Below are 18,366 nucleotides of genomic sequence, written 5' to 3'. Positions count from 1 at the left end.
AAAGCCCCACCTACTAATACCATCACACTGGGCATTAGGATTTCAACATATGAATTGGGGTGGTGGGGCAGGGTCTATATGTAGATAATCCCAAAGAATCTACAAAAAAAACTAAAGCTAATAAACGAATTCAGCAAAGTTGCAGCATACAAGACCTCATAAAAATTTTAAACTTTTGTGCATCAAAGGACATTATCAAGAAAGTAGAAAGGCAACCTATAGAATGGGAGAAAATATTTGCAAATCATATATCTGATAAGGGTTTAATATCCAGAATGTATTAAAAATTCTTAAAGCTCAACCCAAAAAAAGCCCACAATTTAAAAATGAGCAAAGGACTTGATTAGACATTTCTCCAAAGAAGGTATACAGATTGCCAACAAGCACATGAAAATATGTTCAACATCATTGGTCATTAAGGAAATGCATATCAAAACCACACTTCATATTCACTGAGATGACTATAATTTTTTAATGGAAAATAACAAGTGTCAACGAGAATATGAAGAAATGGGAACACTCCTACATTGTTGGTCAGAATATAAAATGGTGCAGCTGCTATGGAAGACAGTTTGGTGGTTCCTCAAAAGGTTAAACATAGAATTACTATATGGCCCAGGAATTCTACTCCTAGGTATATGTCCAAGAAAAATGAAAACATATGTCCACACAGAAACTTGTACACAAAAGTTTATAGCAGCATTATTCACAATAACCAAAAGGTGGAAACAACCCAAGTGGAAAATAACAAGTGTTGGCATAACCCTCAGACAATGCTAGTGGGAATATAAAATGGTGTAACCACTATGGAAGACAGTTTGGCAGTTCCTCGAAAAGCTAAACATAAAATTACCATATGACCCAGCCATTCCAAAGGAATTGAAAAGAGGGACTCAAACAGGTACTTATATGCCAGTGTTCATTGCAGTATTATTCACAATGGCTAAAAGGTAGAAGCAATCCAAGTGTCCATCAGCAGATGAATGGGTAAGTAAAATCCATAAAATAGAATATTATTCAGCCATTAAAAGGAAGGAAATTCTGACACATGCTACAACATGGATGAACCTTGAAAACATGCTAAGCAAAATATGCCAGACAAAAGAGGACCAATATTGTATGATTCTACTTGCGTGAAGTCTCTTGAGTAGGCAAATTCATAGAGACAGAAAATAGAATAGAGGTTAAAAGGGGGCTGGGGAGAGGGAGGAATAGGGAGTTATTGTTTAATAGGTACAGAACTTTTCGGGATGATGAAAAAGTTTTGGAAATAGAGGTGATAGTTACACAATATTGTGGATGTAATTAATGCCACTGAGTTGTACACTTGAAAGTGGTTAAACTGGCTAGTTCTATGTTATATTTTTTTTACCACAACTTTTAAAATTTAATGTAATATACAGAAAGCATTGAATTATATACTTTAACATGTGAATTGTATGTTAAATTTTATCTCAACAAAGCTGTTGAAAAAGGTAATACTTAAAATGAAAGTACAGGGACTTCCCTGGTGGCACAGTGGTTAAGACTGTGTGCTCCCAATGCAGGGGGCATGGGTTCGATCCCTGGTCAGGGAACTAGATCCCACATGCATACCTCAACTAAGAGTTTGCATGCTGCAACTAAGGAGCCCGCCTGCCACAACTAAGACCCGTTGCAACCAAATAAATAATTTTTTTAAGTAATTGAGAAAACTGCAAGTACATGTTTCCCCCATTATCCCAAAGTACAGTGTTCCTATGAAACCTTTCATAAACTGAAATAGTGTAAAGCAAAGAAGCAATTACCTAAGGACACATCTTGCAAGTAAATTGAGATAAAGCACAGATGCTCACAGACACACTTCAAAGCTGTGGCTGCTTGTTGCTGGGATGTTGAGTGTAGTTCCCTGGGAAGGAGTTGGCAGTGCCACTCTTGCTGCTGCTTAGGGTACCCACTGCATCTAAAAGACTTGCTGTAGGGACTTCCCTGGCGGTCCAGTGGTTAAGACTCCGTGCTTCCAATGGAAGGGGTCGTGGGTTCAATCCCTGGCCAGGGAGCTAAGATCCCATATGCCATGCAGCACGGCAGCCAAGAAAATTTTTTAAAATAAAAAAAATAAAAGGCTGGCTGTAAAATGCTGAATGCTACTTTTGCTTTTCAACTTTTTTCATAAAAGCGAAAATCCTCTTCAGGTACCTTTCAGCTAGTGAAAACAGGTACTAATATAGGTCTTTTGTAAAATCAAATTTGAGTAAAACAAACTTTTGAAGAGCAAACACAAGAAACCAGCAGAGCTGTCACTTACATTCCAGGAGTCCTTTGTCAGTCACATTACAAGCATAAAACTGACTGACGTATTCTGTTTCATTGATCTCATTTAAAATACTATTATGGGGCTTCCCTGGTGGCGCAGTGGTTGGGAGTCTGCCTGCCAATGCAGGGGACACGGGTTCGTACCCCAGTCCGGGAAGATCCCACATGCCGCGGAGCGGCTGGGCCTGTGAGCCATGGCCGCTGAGCCTGCGCGTCCGGAGCCTGTGCTCTGCAACCGGAGAGGCCACAACAGTGAGAGGCCCGCGTACCGCAAAAAAAAAAAAAAAATACTATTATGATAAGGTGTTTCTAGTAAAAGCAAAACTATGATTTTATTTATTTATTGGCTGTGTTGGGTCTTCGTTGCTGTGCTCAGGCTTTTTCTAGCTGCGTCGAGCAGCTTGGTTGCAGTGCGCGAGCCTCTCATTGCTGTGGCTTCTCTGGTTGCAGAGCATGGGTCTAGGCAGGTGGGCTTCAGTAGCTGTGGGACACAGGCTCAGTAGTTGTGGCTCGCGGGCTCTAGAGCGCAGGCTCAGTAGTTGTGGCGCACAGGCTTAGTTGCTCCGTGGCATGTGGGATCTTCCCAGACCAGGGCTCGAACCCGTGTCCCCTGCATCGGCAGGCGGATTCTTAACCACTGTGCCACAAGGAGGTTAAGACTCTGTGCTCCCAATGCAGGGGACCCAGGTTCGATCCCTGGTCAGAAAACTAGATCCTGCACGCCACAACTAAGAGTTCACATGCCACAACTAAAGGTCCCGCACGTGGCAACGAAGATCTCGCGGGCTGCAACTAAGACCTGGCGCAGCCAAATAAATAAATAAATGTTAAATAAATAAATAAATAAAATGAATGTGACCTTACTTTGTACCCCACGCTTGGAAAACAGATGTGACTGTCCCATTGGTTTTGAAGGTACCACCTCTCAAGTGATTGGGTATGAGAAAGGGGGAATTTCAGGTGCAGGCCTGGCCAGGCCTATGAGCACACATGTGCGTGCACACACACACACACACACACACACACACCCCTTCAGGATTTGTCACTTTCTGAGCTTAGAGATCCTGCCTCTCTCTGCCTCTTAGCATTTCACAAATAGGAAATCAGTTCCAGCTGAGCAGTTGGGCAAGCTCTCACGTTTCTGGGAGGAGCTCAGGCTTCCCTCGGTTGGCCTAGTTCCCTGACCCTGTACTCTGCCGGGGGGCCCCCTCCTTCAGCCCAGTGACCACACCAGGCAGCAGCACTTGGAGCCAGCAGCTGCCCATCAGCTCCCCAGCTCCCCTGGGCATGGGGTCTTCTGCCACAGCCCTGCCTTCCCTGTGTTATTCTTCTCCCAGGTGAGCATCCCAGCAGCCCACCCAGAGCCCCTCTGGGCAGAGTACTTAGCAACAACTGCTTTTAACTCCACCCGGTGTCCCAGGTTCGGTGAAGACAGCTTTTTCTCCTGTCTTGACCAGCCTGAGGCCGAGCCTCCCATTAGCACTTCCCACCCACAGCAAAGACCAAGAAGCTTAGAAACTGGATAAAGCAAAAACCCTGAAGCACCGTAGAGCCAAATGATTAATCAGTTCCAACATATTTTCCTTTCCAAAGGGCCCACTGTGGGCACCAGAGTATAAAATGAATCTCAGGAAAGTCCCTCCCAGAGGGAACCAGGAAAAGACAGCTGACCTAGGAGGACTCAGAGAGGACAGATCTGGGGCAGACAAGCAAGAAACTTCTGGAAGAGCGATGTGAGAAAGGCCCAAGAATGAGCTTAGAACCAGGGGACATGATCAGCTGCGTGCAAGACAAGATCCAATCAGAGTCTGGCTCATGCAAAATTTTTATACATTAGTTGCAACATTTAAAAGTTAGAAATTTTCACATAAAAATCTGGATTTGTGCTGGCTTTTTTGGGAAAATGAGAAGAGCTGGCAACTGGGCCTGGATTCTATGGTGGCAACTCCTGAATGGAACATGGCCAGCACAGCCCCCTCTTGGGGCCCTCAAGTTTGCCCATCGCTCTCTGAGTGCACAGCGGCTCATGTCCAGCCTGCCCCCTGACGCTTAGCTCATAAGAAGGTCAAGAAACCAAGTGTCCCTGAGGGCAAGACCAGCCTGGGCGGGAGTCTGGAGATCAGCCATGAACTGATAGGGAGATGGGCAGTCGGGGAGCCCTCCAGAAATTGCCCTGTGTGAGCCTATAGGGCCGAGTCTTCAGGAGGGATTTCAGTTCACAGTGCACTAAATAGCAATGGTGTCTAGGAAGGCTACCAGGGAAGCTCCTTCCTCATCCAGAAAGGCCAGATGGGTATCATCCCAGACAGAACCCCTCCAAAGTGCTGGGAATCCCCCATCACAGCAGGGAGCCAGCCAGCCCTGCTGGCCATCATGGGAGATCCACCGCATGTCCAGAATGATCTGAGAAGGCTTCCAGCTCCCCCCAAGATGAGGAGGACTTTGTAAGATTTCTGGAAATGTTATAATTTTCCTCTTTAAATGTCTTGAAACAACACAAAAATCTTTAAACAAAAAAATGTCCTATGAACTTGTTTGGCAGGCAGCAAGGGAGGAGGGAAGGCTGGGGAGACTAAGTGCTATTGCATAGTCAGTCTTGTGAGGGAAGGGAACTTGAAAAGAGAGAAGAGGGCACGAGTTTACATTTGGGAGGACCCGGGACCAAGAAGTGACCTGCCAAACCTACCACGGCCTTGGTTACCCGTGTTGCTTCGCTCCAAGCCAAAGAACTTTCCAGTTCAGTGGTGTGCCGGAGCCAGTGCCTACCAGCTTGCAAGAGCTGGTTGAGCACACCTCTTCCCAGCTTCATGGTCAGGGTCAGTGGCATCATATTGGTAGCCTGAAATCAGCCATCATGGGAATATTTACACAACAAAAGCTGGCAAATGCTACCAGTTAGAGTTCTCCGCCCCACCAGGAGCTGTTAATCCCTTACCACTTACCAGCACACCACTGCTGGTTCTTCTGGGCACCACCTGCCAGGTCAGGCCCAGGATGTGCTTCTGGGGATTTGTCATGTCTCAGCCAGAGAAGCCCCAAACTCAACATTCCCCCACAAGGTCCCAAACAGGAAATGCACCAGGCAGACAACAAGCTAAATGAGAATCCAACAGGAGTTCTGAATTACGCTGAACCTTCACTGACTTCCCTGTTTTCTAATTGCTTATCCAGGTCTGGGGAGAAGCTTTTTCTCTGAGCCGAGTGTTCTTTGTTCTCTCTGAGCTGAGTTCACACAGAAGGAGAAGGGCTGTGGCCAAAGACCATGTTCGAAACACTAGCCAAGCACCTTTCCACCTCCCCGGGTAGGTGAATTCCCAGCCCAGGTGTCGGAAGAGCTCTGTGTTGCAGAAAGAATCCACAAGATGTGTGAAATGGTGGGAAAGGAGTCCAAAAGTGGGAAAAGAGCGCTTTCTTCACAATCCTAATCTTTCTCTTCCTAGATGGCCTTGGACAACCAACTTCCTCCATCTTATGCCAGCCACCAGAATTCAGCACCCCACATACGATTTTGCCATCCCCATAGACGTTCTCCTCAGATATCTTTCTCTCTAATTACCTTCCATCTGTCATACCCTTGATACCATTATTCCTGCTCTTAAATATCACAGACATCGCCAGATCTTCATTTCTTTTATTTTCACTCATCCCCCCTCCCAGCTGGGAAATGGAGGCTGGTCATCTCAACCACTGTCCTTTAATTTCCCTGTATTCTCCTGGACCACAGCATCCAGTTGAACCTTAGATATTATCAATTCAAGGAAAATAAACGTTATACAAGAAATAAAAACTAACTATAGCATATGGCAAGGCTGAGAACAAAATTTTTATAATCATGATGATGTAAGGATTTGAAAGTTGACTTAACCAAAAATTGCAAAACAACTAGTAACGTAGGAGGGTGCCTACAGGAAAAGCTTCCTGTGTTTCCCCTTTACTTTCACACACACCTCTGATGTCAGATGTGTGGGGTTTTCCTCCACACCAAGCAATTCTCTGCAACACCAGTTGGATGCCCTATAATTCAATTCTGACACTAACCAAAGTTAGTGCAGACCCCACTGGTTAAAGGCTCAGTCCCACGAGACTGTGCCCCACTTCAAATGCCAGTCGCAAGTAATAGGTCACCGAGGTACCCACAACTTCTGTCTGACTTGGCTACAAATCAGAGGTTCCATGAGCCCTCCTCTCCTTGGATTTGATTGTTGGCTAGAACAGTTCACCAAACTCAGAGAAACACTTACTTACGTTTACCAGCTTACGATTTAATGAAGGGTATGATAAAAGATACACATGAACAGTCAGATGAAGAGATACATAGGGCAAGGTCTGGGAGGATCCTGAGTGCAGGAATTTCTGTCCCCATGGAGGTGGGGTGTGCCAACCCGGAATTTTTTTAAATTTTGGGATTTTTATGGAGGCTTCATCACGTTGGGATGATGGATCATTAAGTCAGTCTCCAACCCCCTCCCCTTCCTGAAGGATGGGAGGTGAGATTGAAAATCCCAAGCTTCTAATCATGGCTTGGTCTTTCTGGTGACCACCCCCACTCCTGAGGCTATCTGGAGTCCACTCAGAGTCACCTCATTGGAACAGAAGATACTCCTGTCACCCAGGAAACTTCAAGGGATTTAGGAGCTCTGTGTCAGGAAGCAGACAATGAACTCAGGCAATGAAACAAGGATTTCCTTTCCCAGGTTCAGCTACTGATTCTTCTTGGGATGACAGACCCTGCCTCCTCCTGGGACAACCTTCCTGGGATCAGCTTCCAGCCTCCGGGGCCCCCTGTGGATCCCTCTCCTTCTCCCTACTCCCTCTTCCTCAGCCTCCCCTTCAGTCCGTCTACCCTTTCTAAGATTCCCCTTTTCACTCCTGTCTCCTCCTCGAGTCCCATCTCCCAAATCAAGTATCACACATAGAGGCTGGCAGAGGGAATGAAGGAATGCTCAGTATCAGGGGAGGGTGGGGCAAGCCAGAGGACACTGGGCATCCTCATCCTCTCCACGGCTACTGCAAAGGAATGAAGATCCTGTTGCCAGATTTTTCCACTTATCTGGAGGTCCTTGGCCTTCTGCTTTGTATGAAACTCCCTGTTTTATTTTATTTTATTTTATTTATTTTTGGCTGCTTTGGGTCTCAGTTGCGGCATGTGGGATCTTTTGTTGTGGCACACAGGCTCCTCTCTAGTTGTGGTGCGAGGGCTTCTCTCTAGTTGCAGCGCACGGGCTTAGTTGCCCCATGGCATGGGGGATCTTAGTTCCCCGACCAGGGACGGAACCCACGTCTCCCTCATTGGAAGGTGGATTCTTAACCACTGGACCACTAGGGAAGTCCCAACTCCCTATTTTTAAATGTTGACAACTAACTCAAATATTTATGATTAGACCCAGAGACTAAATCAACCAAAAAACTGGGTTCCCCCGGTCCTTGAAGAAGTTTCCTTCAAACCTTGACAAGAGATGAGGAAAATATTTATATCCTAGTCTTCTAGGACAGCTAACTACAGGAGGTGGGATAAAGTCTTTAAATTTCCATATTAAATCAGTAAGATCTTTCAGAACCTACCAAACTCATCATCATCATCATTATAATTTCATCTTTGCATAGTTCTGACCTTTAGAACACACTTTATTCTAGTGCATTAAAATCTGGGACTTTTCGTTGAAAACTGGCAGTTTTAATTCAGTACAAGAAATACCACGCACCCTTGCAGATGCTCACTGAACACTCCTCCCCACTCCCCCACTCAAAGCTGGCTCTTTTCCAGGCTCGTCATCAGCAAAGCCTCCTCTGCCCCGCTCCCTGCCTCACTCCCAGCATTGTCTGCTGCCATCACCCGCTCCCTGGGGTTCCCAAAGCACAGAATGCCCTTGCTAAGCTGCTCCCTCCCTGAATGATTTTCTGGCCTCCCCTTCCAAGGCCTCCCCCCACCCCACCCCACGCCTCCCCACCCTGTCCTCACCAGGGACCAGCAGGGGGAGGCTTGCCTGGGCTGCCCTCTGTATGAGATAGAAGAAGGGAGTGGCTGAGGGCTGCGAGTTGGTTTTCTGAGTCCCAGGATCATACCAGAGGTTTCAGAGTCTTGCTGCAGAGCACCTGCCACAAACACTCCACCAACACACGCAGACACTCCACAAGTAGCCTCCAATCAAGGATTAGACCTCCCTTATCTTTCTGGGAATATTCCTGAGTTCTCCCCAGAAAAACTCCGGGGCAACTCTCCAAAGTTTCATATACGCTATACGATTTCATTATGTACTTTTTTGCTCCTTTAATAAATATTTCTTTCTGAACTCAGGCCAATCCTGCTATGCATTCATGCCCAAGCAGCATCTGCCCCTCCCCAAGTGCTGGGGTTGGGGGGTGACGCTGGACCAGGTAAAGTCCCCAAGCATCTATGGGTGTTGTATCAAACCAGCCCAGCCTTGCCTAATCATTTGCGGTGGCAGCTTGCTAATGAAAGCTTTGTGACAAAGAGTGAGGCCTCTCTCAGAGGTGGCGGCCCCGACAGCCCCAAGGTGCAGCCGAAAAAGTGCACCACTCGCCTCGCTGCCGCAGCCCTGCCGACCCGATCCCAGCGCTCAGCCATGATGAGAAGAGGCCTCCAGGTGGCAGCAAGACCTAGCCACCACGGAGCCCTTCCTGGCGGCCCCTACATCCTGCCCACGTTCAGCCCTGCCTCAGCATTCGGATCCTCCATGGACTCCCTGGTGAGTGAGTGCCCCACTCAGCCAGATGGGCAGCCCTTCTCCTGGGGGCCACGGGTGTAGGGAGCACCCCAAATCTCCTCTTCCCAGATTGTGGCCGGGGCAGGTGAGCAGTTTGTTGGGAGCTATTTGATTTGGCAAAGGAAACCAAGTAGCCCAGATCCACAGCTAAGACTACCAGGTTACTTTCAACCTGATCTGAATCTTGCGTGGCCACCACTCACTTTCCTCCTATGGCACTCAGACTGTTGCAGCTGAACTGAGACACCCCCAGACAAAGGACCCTGCGTGCGGCCGGCTGCCCATGGGTGCGTTTGGTGCGTGAGCATCCGGCATCACAGAGGACCCCTCCTCATCCCACCGAAGGTACCGCACCCAAAACAGGTTTCAAAGGAGCCCCCCTTCCCCGGGCAGGCCCACGGCTATGGACAGAGCTGGAGTAGCCCCTGAAGTGAGGGGGTGATAACAGTGGTCCTCACCCGTGGTCACACCCCCAGGGTAGACAGTGTCCCAGGATGAGCTCTAGTCTGACCATCAGCTCGCACACTCACAAGCTTGGCAACCTTAGCCGTGTTTCTTCAGTTTCCCCATCTGCAAGGTGGGGCTAATACTAGCCGTTCTCAGCCTCAAAGAACAGCTCACAGGCTTTAAAAGAGGACAGTTTTAATGTGCCACCACAGAGCAGCATGCCTCTGTCAGCCGCCATGCCTTTCCTTCCCTTCCTTTGCACATTAGTGTCCCCTTCCCTGGTCACCCACAGGAGTCCCCAAGGGCCATTTCCTTCAAGTCAACACTGGCAGAAGGGATTGAAGAGCCCAGGAACCCAGGAGCACACTACCTACAGGTCCCGAAGCCCAAGCAGCAGCCCACCTCCCAGGAAGCTGTCTAGTCTCCCTGATTTTTCCTGCCCAGGTCTCAAGATTCTGTCAGGAGAAGACAGATTTGAAGAATTATGCCCTCCCCAATGCCAGCTGGTGTCCAGACATGCTGAACCTGTACCACAAATTTCTGGAGAAAACTAAGGCCGATGGCTGGATCAGACTGCCCTCCTTCAAGTCCAACAGAAACCACATCCAGGGGCTCAAGCTCCCATTAGTGTTAACAGTTTCCTCAGGTAAGGCCTGGGCGCAGAGGGCCCATTGGCACACATGCACCCCAGCCCACCAGGGTCAGATCAGCCAGCCCCCTTCCCTGTGGTCAGAGTCGCTCAAAAAGGAAATTCACAAGCTCTGTGCCAGTTCTCGGCCAGAAGTTTTTTCTGCTAACTCCGCCCCTCCCGCTGCAGCCCCAGGCAGGTGGATGAGAAAAGCATCTTCTCAGGCCCCTGGCTCCCCTCCTCCCAGGGGAAGAGAGCACACCCTAGCAGCTACCTCTGCTCCCAGCCCAGAGTGCACCCACTGGAGAACTGCTGACTCAGCCCCCTGCCCCGCTGCCTTCTCACCAGGGCTGCTTCCCTTACTCTCAAGCCTTATCCCAAGTCCTCCTGCCCACCCCACAAAGGTCTGAGGACTCTCCCTTGACCACTGCAGACCTCCGCACACCATCCCTGCTCTGCTAGGCCCAGAGGCTCTCCCGAAACACCCATGGATCCGAGTGATAGAGTTTTCCACTTTGATCTCTCTGCGTGTGCGTGTGTGTGAGCACGCGTGTGTGTTAACTTGTCTCTCTCATTCACATATGTGTTCTTCCAGCCCAGTGATGAATGGGTGGTACATTGGGTTTAGGGAAAAAACAAAGCAGGTGCACCAAAATTTTTGGAAGACTTTGGATTCCATCCAAAAAGGATATAGTTCTTATAGTCGCCTTGAGAAAAATAATCAGAACTTTGGGGGCCTCTTCTGCACTTATTTTTCTGTTCAGTATGGTTATTTTGAATTATATGTGAATTAAATGCCGTACACTTTAATTTTCAATGTTTAAGGTCTCTTAAAGTCTGACCTGCCCCGACCCTACATCTATTCTCAGCCAGGGAACTTCATGGGTGTTTCTTCCTCAAGACCCAGGGCTCCCTGAGGACAGGGCTGTGTCCCCACAGACTCAGGGCTCCCTGAGGACAGGGCTGTGTCCCCACAGACTCAGGGCTCCCTGAGGACAGGGCTGTGTCCCCCTCAGACCGAGGGCCCTGAGGACAGGTCCGTACCTTGCTCTCCAATTGAAGGTTCCCTGAGAGCAGAGCCTGTATGTCCTCTGGTTCTCTCCTCAACCCTATACCTGAGGCCAGGCTCCATCCATGCTGCTAAACGACTGGCCCTTCATCCTCACTGGGCCCCATGCCCTCACACACTCCTTTCTTCAGCTGTCACTCCCCATCTCTCCCCAGACAAAAGTGACTGTCACATCTTCACCAGGTGTATCGAAACGGAAGGACAAGGCTACGAGTATGTCATCTTTTTCCACCCATCCAAGAAGAAGTCTGTCTGTCTTTTCCAACCAGGCCCCTACCTGGAGGGGCCCCCAGGGTAAGGCCACAGGCAGGCCCAGTGGGGGACATCTTTGGCTGCTTCCTGGGCTTGGCTCAGGAGATGGATTGGGTGCAACCAGGCTCTGGGGTCTGTACCTCTCTCTAAGGAGCTGGGTTGGGAGTGGGAAGCTCTGGGCTCCAGTCTCACAGACTTGGAAGGATATTCTGTCATCTGGTCCAGTCCCCACTGTGCAGATAAAAAAGAGCCTCCTTATTCAGGTCTGGGAATTTTCCAGTAAGAAGGGGTCTTAGAAGCCACTTCGAGAAGGATGTGTTGGACTTGGAAGAAGACAGGATCTGGAATTAGGAGCCAGGCTCCCAGTCCTGCTCTGTCAGGCTTGCTTGGAGATCCCGAGCAAGCAAGTTAACCTCCAGCCTTCGGTCTCCTTACCTAAATCTCGGTGCAATAATATCTACCTTCCAGAATAGCTGATAGATATGATATTATGGGCCTATAGGTATGTGCTCATAAACCATAAAGCACAATATAGCTATCAGGCCATCTATCCAAACTTCACCTTCTATCCATGGGCAAACCGAGGCACACAGAGGTACGTCATCTTGCCCAAGGTAGCACAGGCCATCCAGGTCAGGACCAGGTCTCTAATCCAGGAGCTGGGACTCCAAGTCCATTGCTTCTCCCACTGTACTCCATTGCCTCCAAACTGGCGATAGACCCAGGAAAGAACTCACACTGGACATAAATACATTCACGAGGGGAATCAGGCTGGCCCCGAGCTTCTTGCCCGAGAATACTGGGCCGCTGTGCCCACGGGCGTCTGCCTCTCCATCCTTGTTCCTGCTTTAGACCCTCACTGAATGCTATCGTTGGTTTCAGAATTCCTGCAAGGGAGAAGAGGGAGGAGGGGGAGGAGACGCTTTAGGGTCCCAGGGCCTGAGAGAGACTCCGTTGCAGTTAAACAGAACTCAAAGAGCTTGATAGATGTCAGCACCTCTACAGGCCATGGATTCAGACTGCAGCCCTTTGTCACCTTGGCCATCCTTAAGGTATCTTCCATGGGGACACTGATTTCCACACTAGTGCGGGCAGACACCGGGGGACTAGGTCAGAGCTCTACCCAGGCCATGGGTCCCCTCCCTTCTGAAGAGGGACACCCCCAAGAAGGCAGGGATAGGATGGAGTGTGGCTGACTTTATTTAGGGCCTCATGGAGGTGGGGCCGTGGAGTCAGAAGAGGACCACCCAACACTGAGGCCAGAGGACTGAGGGGGTCCAGAGAAGAAATGAGCACCAAATTAGAAAAACCCAGTTCAGTCTATCTCCTGGGTAAGGAAAAACCCAGTTCTTCCCTGCTACGTCTGTCTTTCCTGTGAGTCTCCTTTACCCTCATATAGAACACTTCCCTTCCGACACTTCTGGTCACCAAATGTTCGCAGATTTTTCCCCACAACAAGCAATGCTCTGTGACGCCAGCTGGGTGTCCTACAATTTAACTCCATTCTGACACTGTCTACCTAGAGATCCCACAGGTTAAAGTCTCAGTCCCACAAGACAGCTCCCACCCTTCTTCAGATGCCAATGGCAAGTGTAGGTCCCCAGGTTACCCACAACTTCTGTCTGATTTGGCTACAGTTGGTGGTTCCCAGAACCCTCTCCTGTGGTTGGATTAATTTACTAGAACCACTCACAGAACTCAGAGAAACACTTATAGTTACCAGTTTATTAAAGATATGCTAAAGGATGAACATCCAGGTGGAAGAAACCCATAAGGTAAGGTCTGGGAGAATCCCAAGCGCAGGAGCTCCCGTCCCTGCGGTGTTGGGGTGCGCCACTCTTCTAGTGTGGATGTGTTCGCCAACCTGGAAGCTCTCTGAGACCCATACTAATTGGAATTATTATGGAGGCTTCAACACATAGGTATGATCAATCATTAACTCCATTTTCAGCCCTTCTCTCTTCTCAAGAGAATTGGGGGAGGGGCGGGGGGCAGGGCTGAAAATTCCAAGCTTCCAATCATGGCTTGGTCTTTCTGGTGACCAGCTCTCAACCAGGAGCCAGCCGGGAGTTGCCTCATTAGAAAAGACACTCCTATCACCCAGGAAATAGAGGGTTTCAGGAGCTCTGTGCCAGGAATCAAGGACAGAGACCAATATATGTATTTTCTATTATCTTGACAAGTACCCACCCAGCCCCTAGGCAATGAGGCTGGGTAGGCTCCTGGCTGACCAAGAGCTACCCTGAAGCACCTACACACTTGCGGATGGGTCTCCTGCCTGGCCAGTGAGGACAACGAGGGAAGAGCAGGCTTAGGGTTCTTTGGCAACAACTCTTCCCCTCCTTCAAGCAATAGGAGAAGGGAGGTGACTAGAAGCGTACATGAGGTTTTGTAAACATTACCTCATTTGATCTGATGAGATAGAAATTATTTTTACTCACAATTCACACTGAGAAAACTAAAGCTCAGAAAGGTTTAGCAACTTACACAAGATCAAACATGTAGTGAACGTGGAGGCAAGGAGTCAAACCAGGTGGGTGTGGTTGCATGGCCCCCAGCTGGGTGCCTTTCTATTGTCCCCAGCTTAACCAGCAATGGAGCTTTGGCATGAAGGTCAGCTTACACAAGTGAGAATGAGAGTTTTATGTGATATACACAAAGCAAGTGTTGGCATCATCCTGTTGAAGCCGGCTCTCGGCTTTCCACCGGCAGCACTGCTCGGGGGTCTATCTCGTCAGCACTTTATAGGTCCTAAGTTAAGTTCCACGTTTACCCATCTTGAAAATGTGGGCTCAACACTGGCCATAGTGACTAGTGAGGTGAGAGCTGGCCCAAGGTCATGGTTTAGAGACTAAAGCCCAAAAGTTCAGGGGCTTTATCATTCCCTGTAGGAGTGCACCTTTCCAAATTATGGTAGTTGCCGCCAGTAATTAGCTGATGAATCTGAAAAAGGTTTTTCCATTAACTCTAACAACAAAAAAAGTTTTTTCCCGGTGAAATAAAATCATGGTATCAGTGGTTGCTAACACATGCTGTAGCGACATGGAAGACAAATCAGCTGATTTTGACTGGTTTGATCAGACGGGATCCAGATCTGTTTCCTTTCCATTCCTGGGGAAAGATGGAGGTGGGGTTGTTCCAGCCCTGGCCTTGCCCCCTGCCCCCACCACTAGGTTTGCCCACGGAGGGTCACTGGCAGCCATGATAGACGAGACCTTCTCTAAAACTGCTTACCTGGCTGGAGAGGGGCTGTTCACACACAATCTCAACATCAGGTTCAAAAAGTAAGTACGGATCCTTGGGGTGTTGGCCGTTGAGGGGACAGCCATGCGTGGCAGTTGAGGTGTAGAAGTCCTGCCTGTCACTCTCCTTCCCCAGCCACACGGTCCTCTGGTTCCCGGCCGGAATGCAACCTCTGCTGTCAGATTCTGGTCGCTGGCAGATGGGCCCTGAGCCCAGAACCACTTTAGTCCTTGAGGCAGGGCGGGATGAAGAGAAGGATGGGGGGACAGAGAGGTAAAGGGATGGCGGCCAGGGGTTCATGTGAGGGAGGGGCTAAGCCGCCTCCTCTCCCAGCTTGATCCGTATGGGCTCTCTGGCTGTGCTGAACGTTGGCATGGAAAAGGTTGAGGACCAGAAGCTTTACATATCCTGCGTCGCCCAGAGCACGGACCAGCAGACCATTTACACCAAAGCTTCAGGTAGAGAGAGCCTCAGCCCCAGGCCCTGTCCTGCCACCCCGACACCCAGAACAAACAGAAGGGGAATGTTAAGGATCCAGTCCCAAGCCGGGGTCCAGCTTTTTAGAGTGGGGTTGGGTACTTGCAGGAGACACAGACAAAGTGAGGGAAAACCCAACTAGGGTTTTTTTTTCTATGTATGAGTGGCCCAACCTGTATCACAGGAGAGGACCCAGGTACTGAGTAACTGGGTGCACGTGCTCTGAGCAACCAACCCATCAAGCTCCTACCATCCGTGCTCTGGCTCCTGCCACGTGGCTCCCCCTTCTCTGGCAGGTACTTTCTTCCAGCTGCAGCTGGAAGAGGATTCATCTCAATACTACACGCTGTGCCTTCAGGAGAGCCTACTGCCAACCGCCTTGCCTACCTGGGACACACTCCAGAGCAGCGGGGGGTGTCCGGGAAGTAACTGGTGAAGTGAGGGAGAAGGCACTTTCCTTTGCATAAATAAAGTCTCACAGCCCCGTTCGCAGTCCAAGACCCTTCTGCAGTTGGAAATGAAAATCCTTCCAGGGCCTTCCACATACCCACCTTCCCATCCAGCACCAATAGAAGCGGTGTACTGAGATCTGCCAGGGACCAGGCACTGGGTGAGGCACCAAGCACACAGCGATGAATGACAGGGCCCCTGGCCTCGAGATGCACAACTGTGGGCCGGGAGCAGAGTGCCCCATCAGCTCCTCCCACCCCACCGTGGCTCTGGTTATGGGTGCAGTGCAGACACAGAGGGAGGGGGACGGTCAATTTTACTCTAGGAAAGCGATCAAAGAAGGCTTTCTAGAGGAAGCTGTGCTTGAACGGAGTCTCAGAAGTTAAGTGGTATCCACCAGGCAAGCAGGGGACTATTCCAAACAGAGGGACTATTGTGAGCAAAGTCACTAAGGGATGAAAGAGCACAGCAACTTTGGAGAACAGCAAGGTGTTGAGTGGGGCAGGAGTTTAGGGAAAGAGAAGGGGTCAGGGCAGGTGCAGGCCATGGAAGGCTCCTTAAACCCTGCAATGGAGCTTGAACTGTGTCTTGTAGGCAATAGGGAGCCTTTAAAGTGTTTGGGAGTGACATAAAGTTTTGTTTTTTCAAAAGATGACTCTGGTGGCAATAAGAGGTCAGCAAGACTGAAGGTGGGAGCACTGGTTAGGAGACCCTTGCAGGGCTCCAAACTAGAGATAGGAAGGACCTGATATGGTTCAAAGCCATGAAGATGAGAGATATGGAATATGTTGCAAACAAAAGAGTACAGAACTTTGCCACTAATTGTATGTAGTGGATCTGTGAAGGGGAGCCTTCAAAGATGACTCCAAGTTTCCAGCTTGGTGGTTCCAGGTGGCATCATTGGGAATACAGGGGAGCAGGTTTGAGGTGGGGGAAGATAATGAGCTCAGTTTCACACGCATGGAACCCCATGGAACCCCCATCGCATGGTGATCCCCAGCAGGAGCCTGGATATTGTAATCTGGAACTCAGAACTGATGACATACTGACTCGATTTGTAAGTCATCAGTATCAAAACTGACATGGAATCCCTGGGAGTGGATTATGCAGAATGAAAGTGAAGAGGAGGCAAGGGGTGTGAAAGTGACAGGATGGGAGAGAAAGGAAGGACAGGGAAAGGGGTCAAAGACAGAACCTTTGGTCACATTAAGGCTTAAAGCTGGGGCAGAGAATCAAACACCCACTAAGGGGGCTTCCCTGGTGGCGCAGTGGTTGAGAGTCCGCCTGCCGATGCAGGGGACGCGGGTTTGTGCCCCGGTCCGGGAAGATCCCACATGCCGCGGAGCGGCTGGGCCCGTGAGCCATGGCCGCTGAGCCTGTGAGTCCAGAGCCTGTGCTCCGCAATGGGAGAGGCCACGACAGTGAGAGGCCCGCGTACCACAAAAAAAAAAAAAAAAAAAAAAAAAAAAACCCACTAAGGAAGCTAAGAATAGGACAGGATGGACCATCCTTAAGAAGGCGAGGTCAACAGTATCAAATGCTAAATAGAAGGCAAGGCAGATGGGAACTAAAAAGAGGCCTTTGGACTTGGCAGAGAGGAAGGTGGTGGTCTTCTTTGCCAGGAGGTGGGAACAAAATCCAGATTATGGTGGATGAAAAACTGAATGGGAACGACAGAGTGGAGCTAGATGACTCTTTCTAGGAATTTTGTTGTTGTTGTCGCTGTTATGTTATTTAAAGAGAGAGATTTGAGTATATTTATAAATTGTTTTGGAAGGAGCCAGTGGAGAGAGGCTGAAACCCTAGGAGAGAGAGAGGTGTCCTCCAACAGAACAGCTCTATGGTCTTAGAGATGGATCAAGAGCACAGTGGAGACAGGAGTCACGGGACAGCATCAACATGACTCTGAGACCAAAAGGAAGAAGTGGGGCGTGCAGAGCAGGATGGAAAGTTGCCGGGGTCTATGCCAGAGCACCTCGACTTCCTCAGTGAAATAGGAGGCAAGGCCATCAGTGGGGAAAGAGGTCCAGAGGAAGGGGTGCACATTTCTAAGGAGGAAAGGTTTGATGTGAGGGGGAAGAACAATGGACTGGAGGAGGCAATGGCCATCCAGGAGAAGACTGTACCTCCTCTGGGCCTGCAGAGGACAGGGGTGGGAAACTGAGCAGCTTCCACAGGGACAGGCAGGATTCCATCAAGCCCAGTAGGTGGAGGGGATGTCCAGGGAGAGGTCAAAGATTAGAGGAGTTTTACCAAAGAATGAGAGCTCCAAGTGACATGTCATAAAGGATTTTATTATTAGGTATGGTAATGCCAAGTGCTGAGACAGATAAACCTTTACATCTCCATAATCTAACCTGTATCTTAAATAGACTGTACTTTTCACTCACACAAAGTCCAATTTTTGGTGTCTAGCAGTCATTCAGGAACCTGACTGACAAGCATGATTCAACACATGATTTCCAAAGTCAGCCTGGGTGTTGACATCCAGTTGCCAGAAGAGAGAATAACAAGGGAGGTTTAGGGGGCCAAACTTCAAAGTGTTTCCTCTGTCACAAGACCGTACCAAACTGCAAGGGAGGTTGACTGGAAAATATGATGTAACTCTATGTTGTAGAAGAAAGAGAAATAGGTTTGGTAAGTAGCTAGCAGCCACTGCCTCAGTTTGAAAGGAGGATAGGCAGAGGAGGGATGGGTCTGTGTCCAAACCCTCATCCTGACAAGTGAAGAATTCAAGTTCAGGCCTCAGCTAAGATTCCAGGACCTGAGACTAGGGCTGG

General features: G+C 49.2%; 1 protein-coding gene across 2 annotated transcripts; it reads left to right on the top strand.

Annotated features, from left to right (window-relative positions):
* Positions 1-7,558: 7,558 nt before the first annotated feature.
* THEM5 (thioesterase superfamily member 5) lies at positions 7,559-16,921 on the top strand. 2 transcript variants are annotated; one of them, XM_027097851.1, is made up of 6 exons: positions 7,559-9,002; positions 9,912-10,113; positions 11,320-11,458; positions 14,590-14,700; positions 14,993-15,117; positions 15,433-16,921. In XM_027097851.1, exons 1-6 carry the CDS (start codon positions 8,880-8,882, stop codon positions 15,570-15,572), a joined length of 840 nt encoding a protein of 279 aa, XP_026953652.1. In that variant the 5' UTR covers positions 7,559-8,879; the 3' UTR covers positions 15,573-16,921. The 2 variants fall into 2 exon arrangements, with proteins under 2 accessions (XP_026953652.1, XP_026953651.1); XM_027097850.1 differs by having other exon boundaries at positions 14,993-15,546.
* Positions 16,922-18,366: the final 1,445 nt, after the last annotated feature.

The sequence above is a fragment of the Aethalodelphis obliquidens genome, unplaced genomic scaffold (genome assembly GCF_003676395.1).
Source record: "Aethalodelphis obliquidens isolate GAN/ISIS:26980383/991018 unplaced genomic scaffold, ASM367639v1 scaffold116, whole genome shotgun sequence".
Taxonomy (NCBI): Eukaryota; Metazoa; Chordata; class Mammalia; order Artiodactyla; family Delphinidae; genus Aethalodelphis; species Aethalodelphis obliquidens.
This window is presented reverse-complemented; position numbering and strand designations above follow the sequence as displayed.

Bases quoted from the DNA above. Each gene is read 5' to 3' on its own strand.
- THEM5 (XM_027097850.1), top strand. From the start codon at position 8,880: ATGATGAGAAGAGGCCTCCAGGTGGCAGCAAGACCTAGCCACCACGGA. The intron at 9,003-9,911 runs GTGAGTGAGTGC...TTTCCTGCCCAG, and splicing joins GATCCTCCATGGACTCCCTG to GTCTCAAGATTCTGTCAGGA. The intron at 10,114-11,319 runs GTAAGGCCTGGG...ATCTCTCCCCAG, and splicing joins AGTGTTAACAGTTTCCTCAG to ACAAAAGTGACTGTCACATC.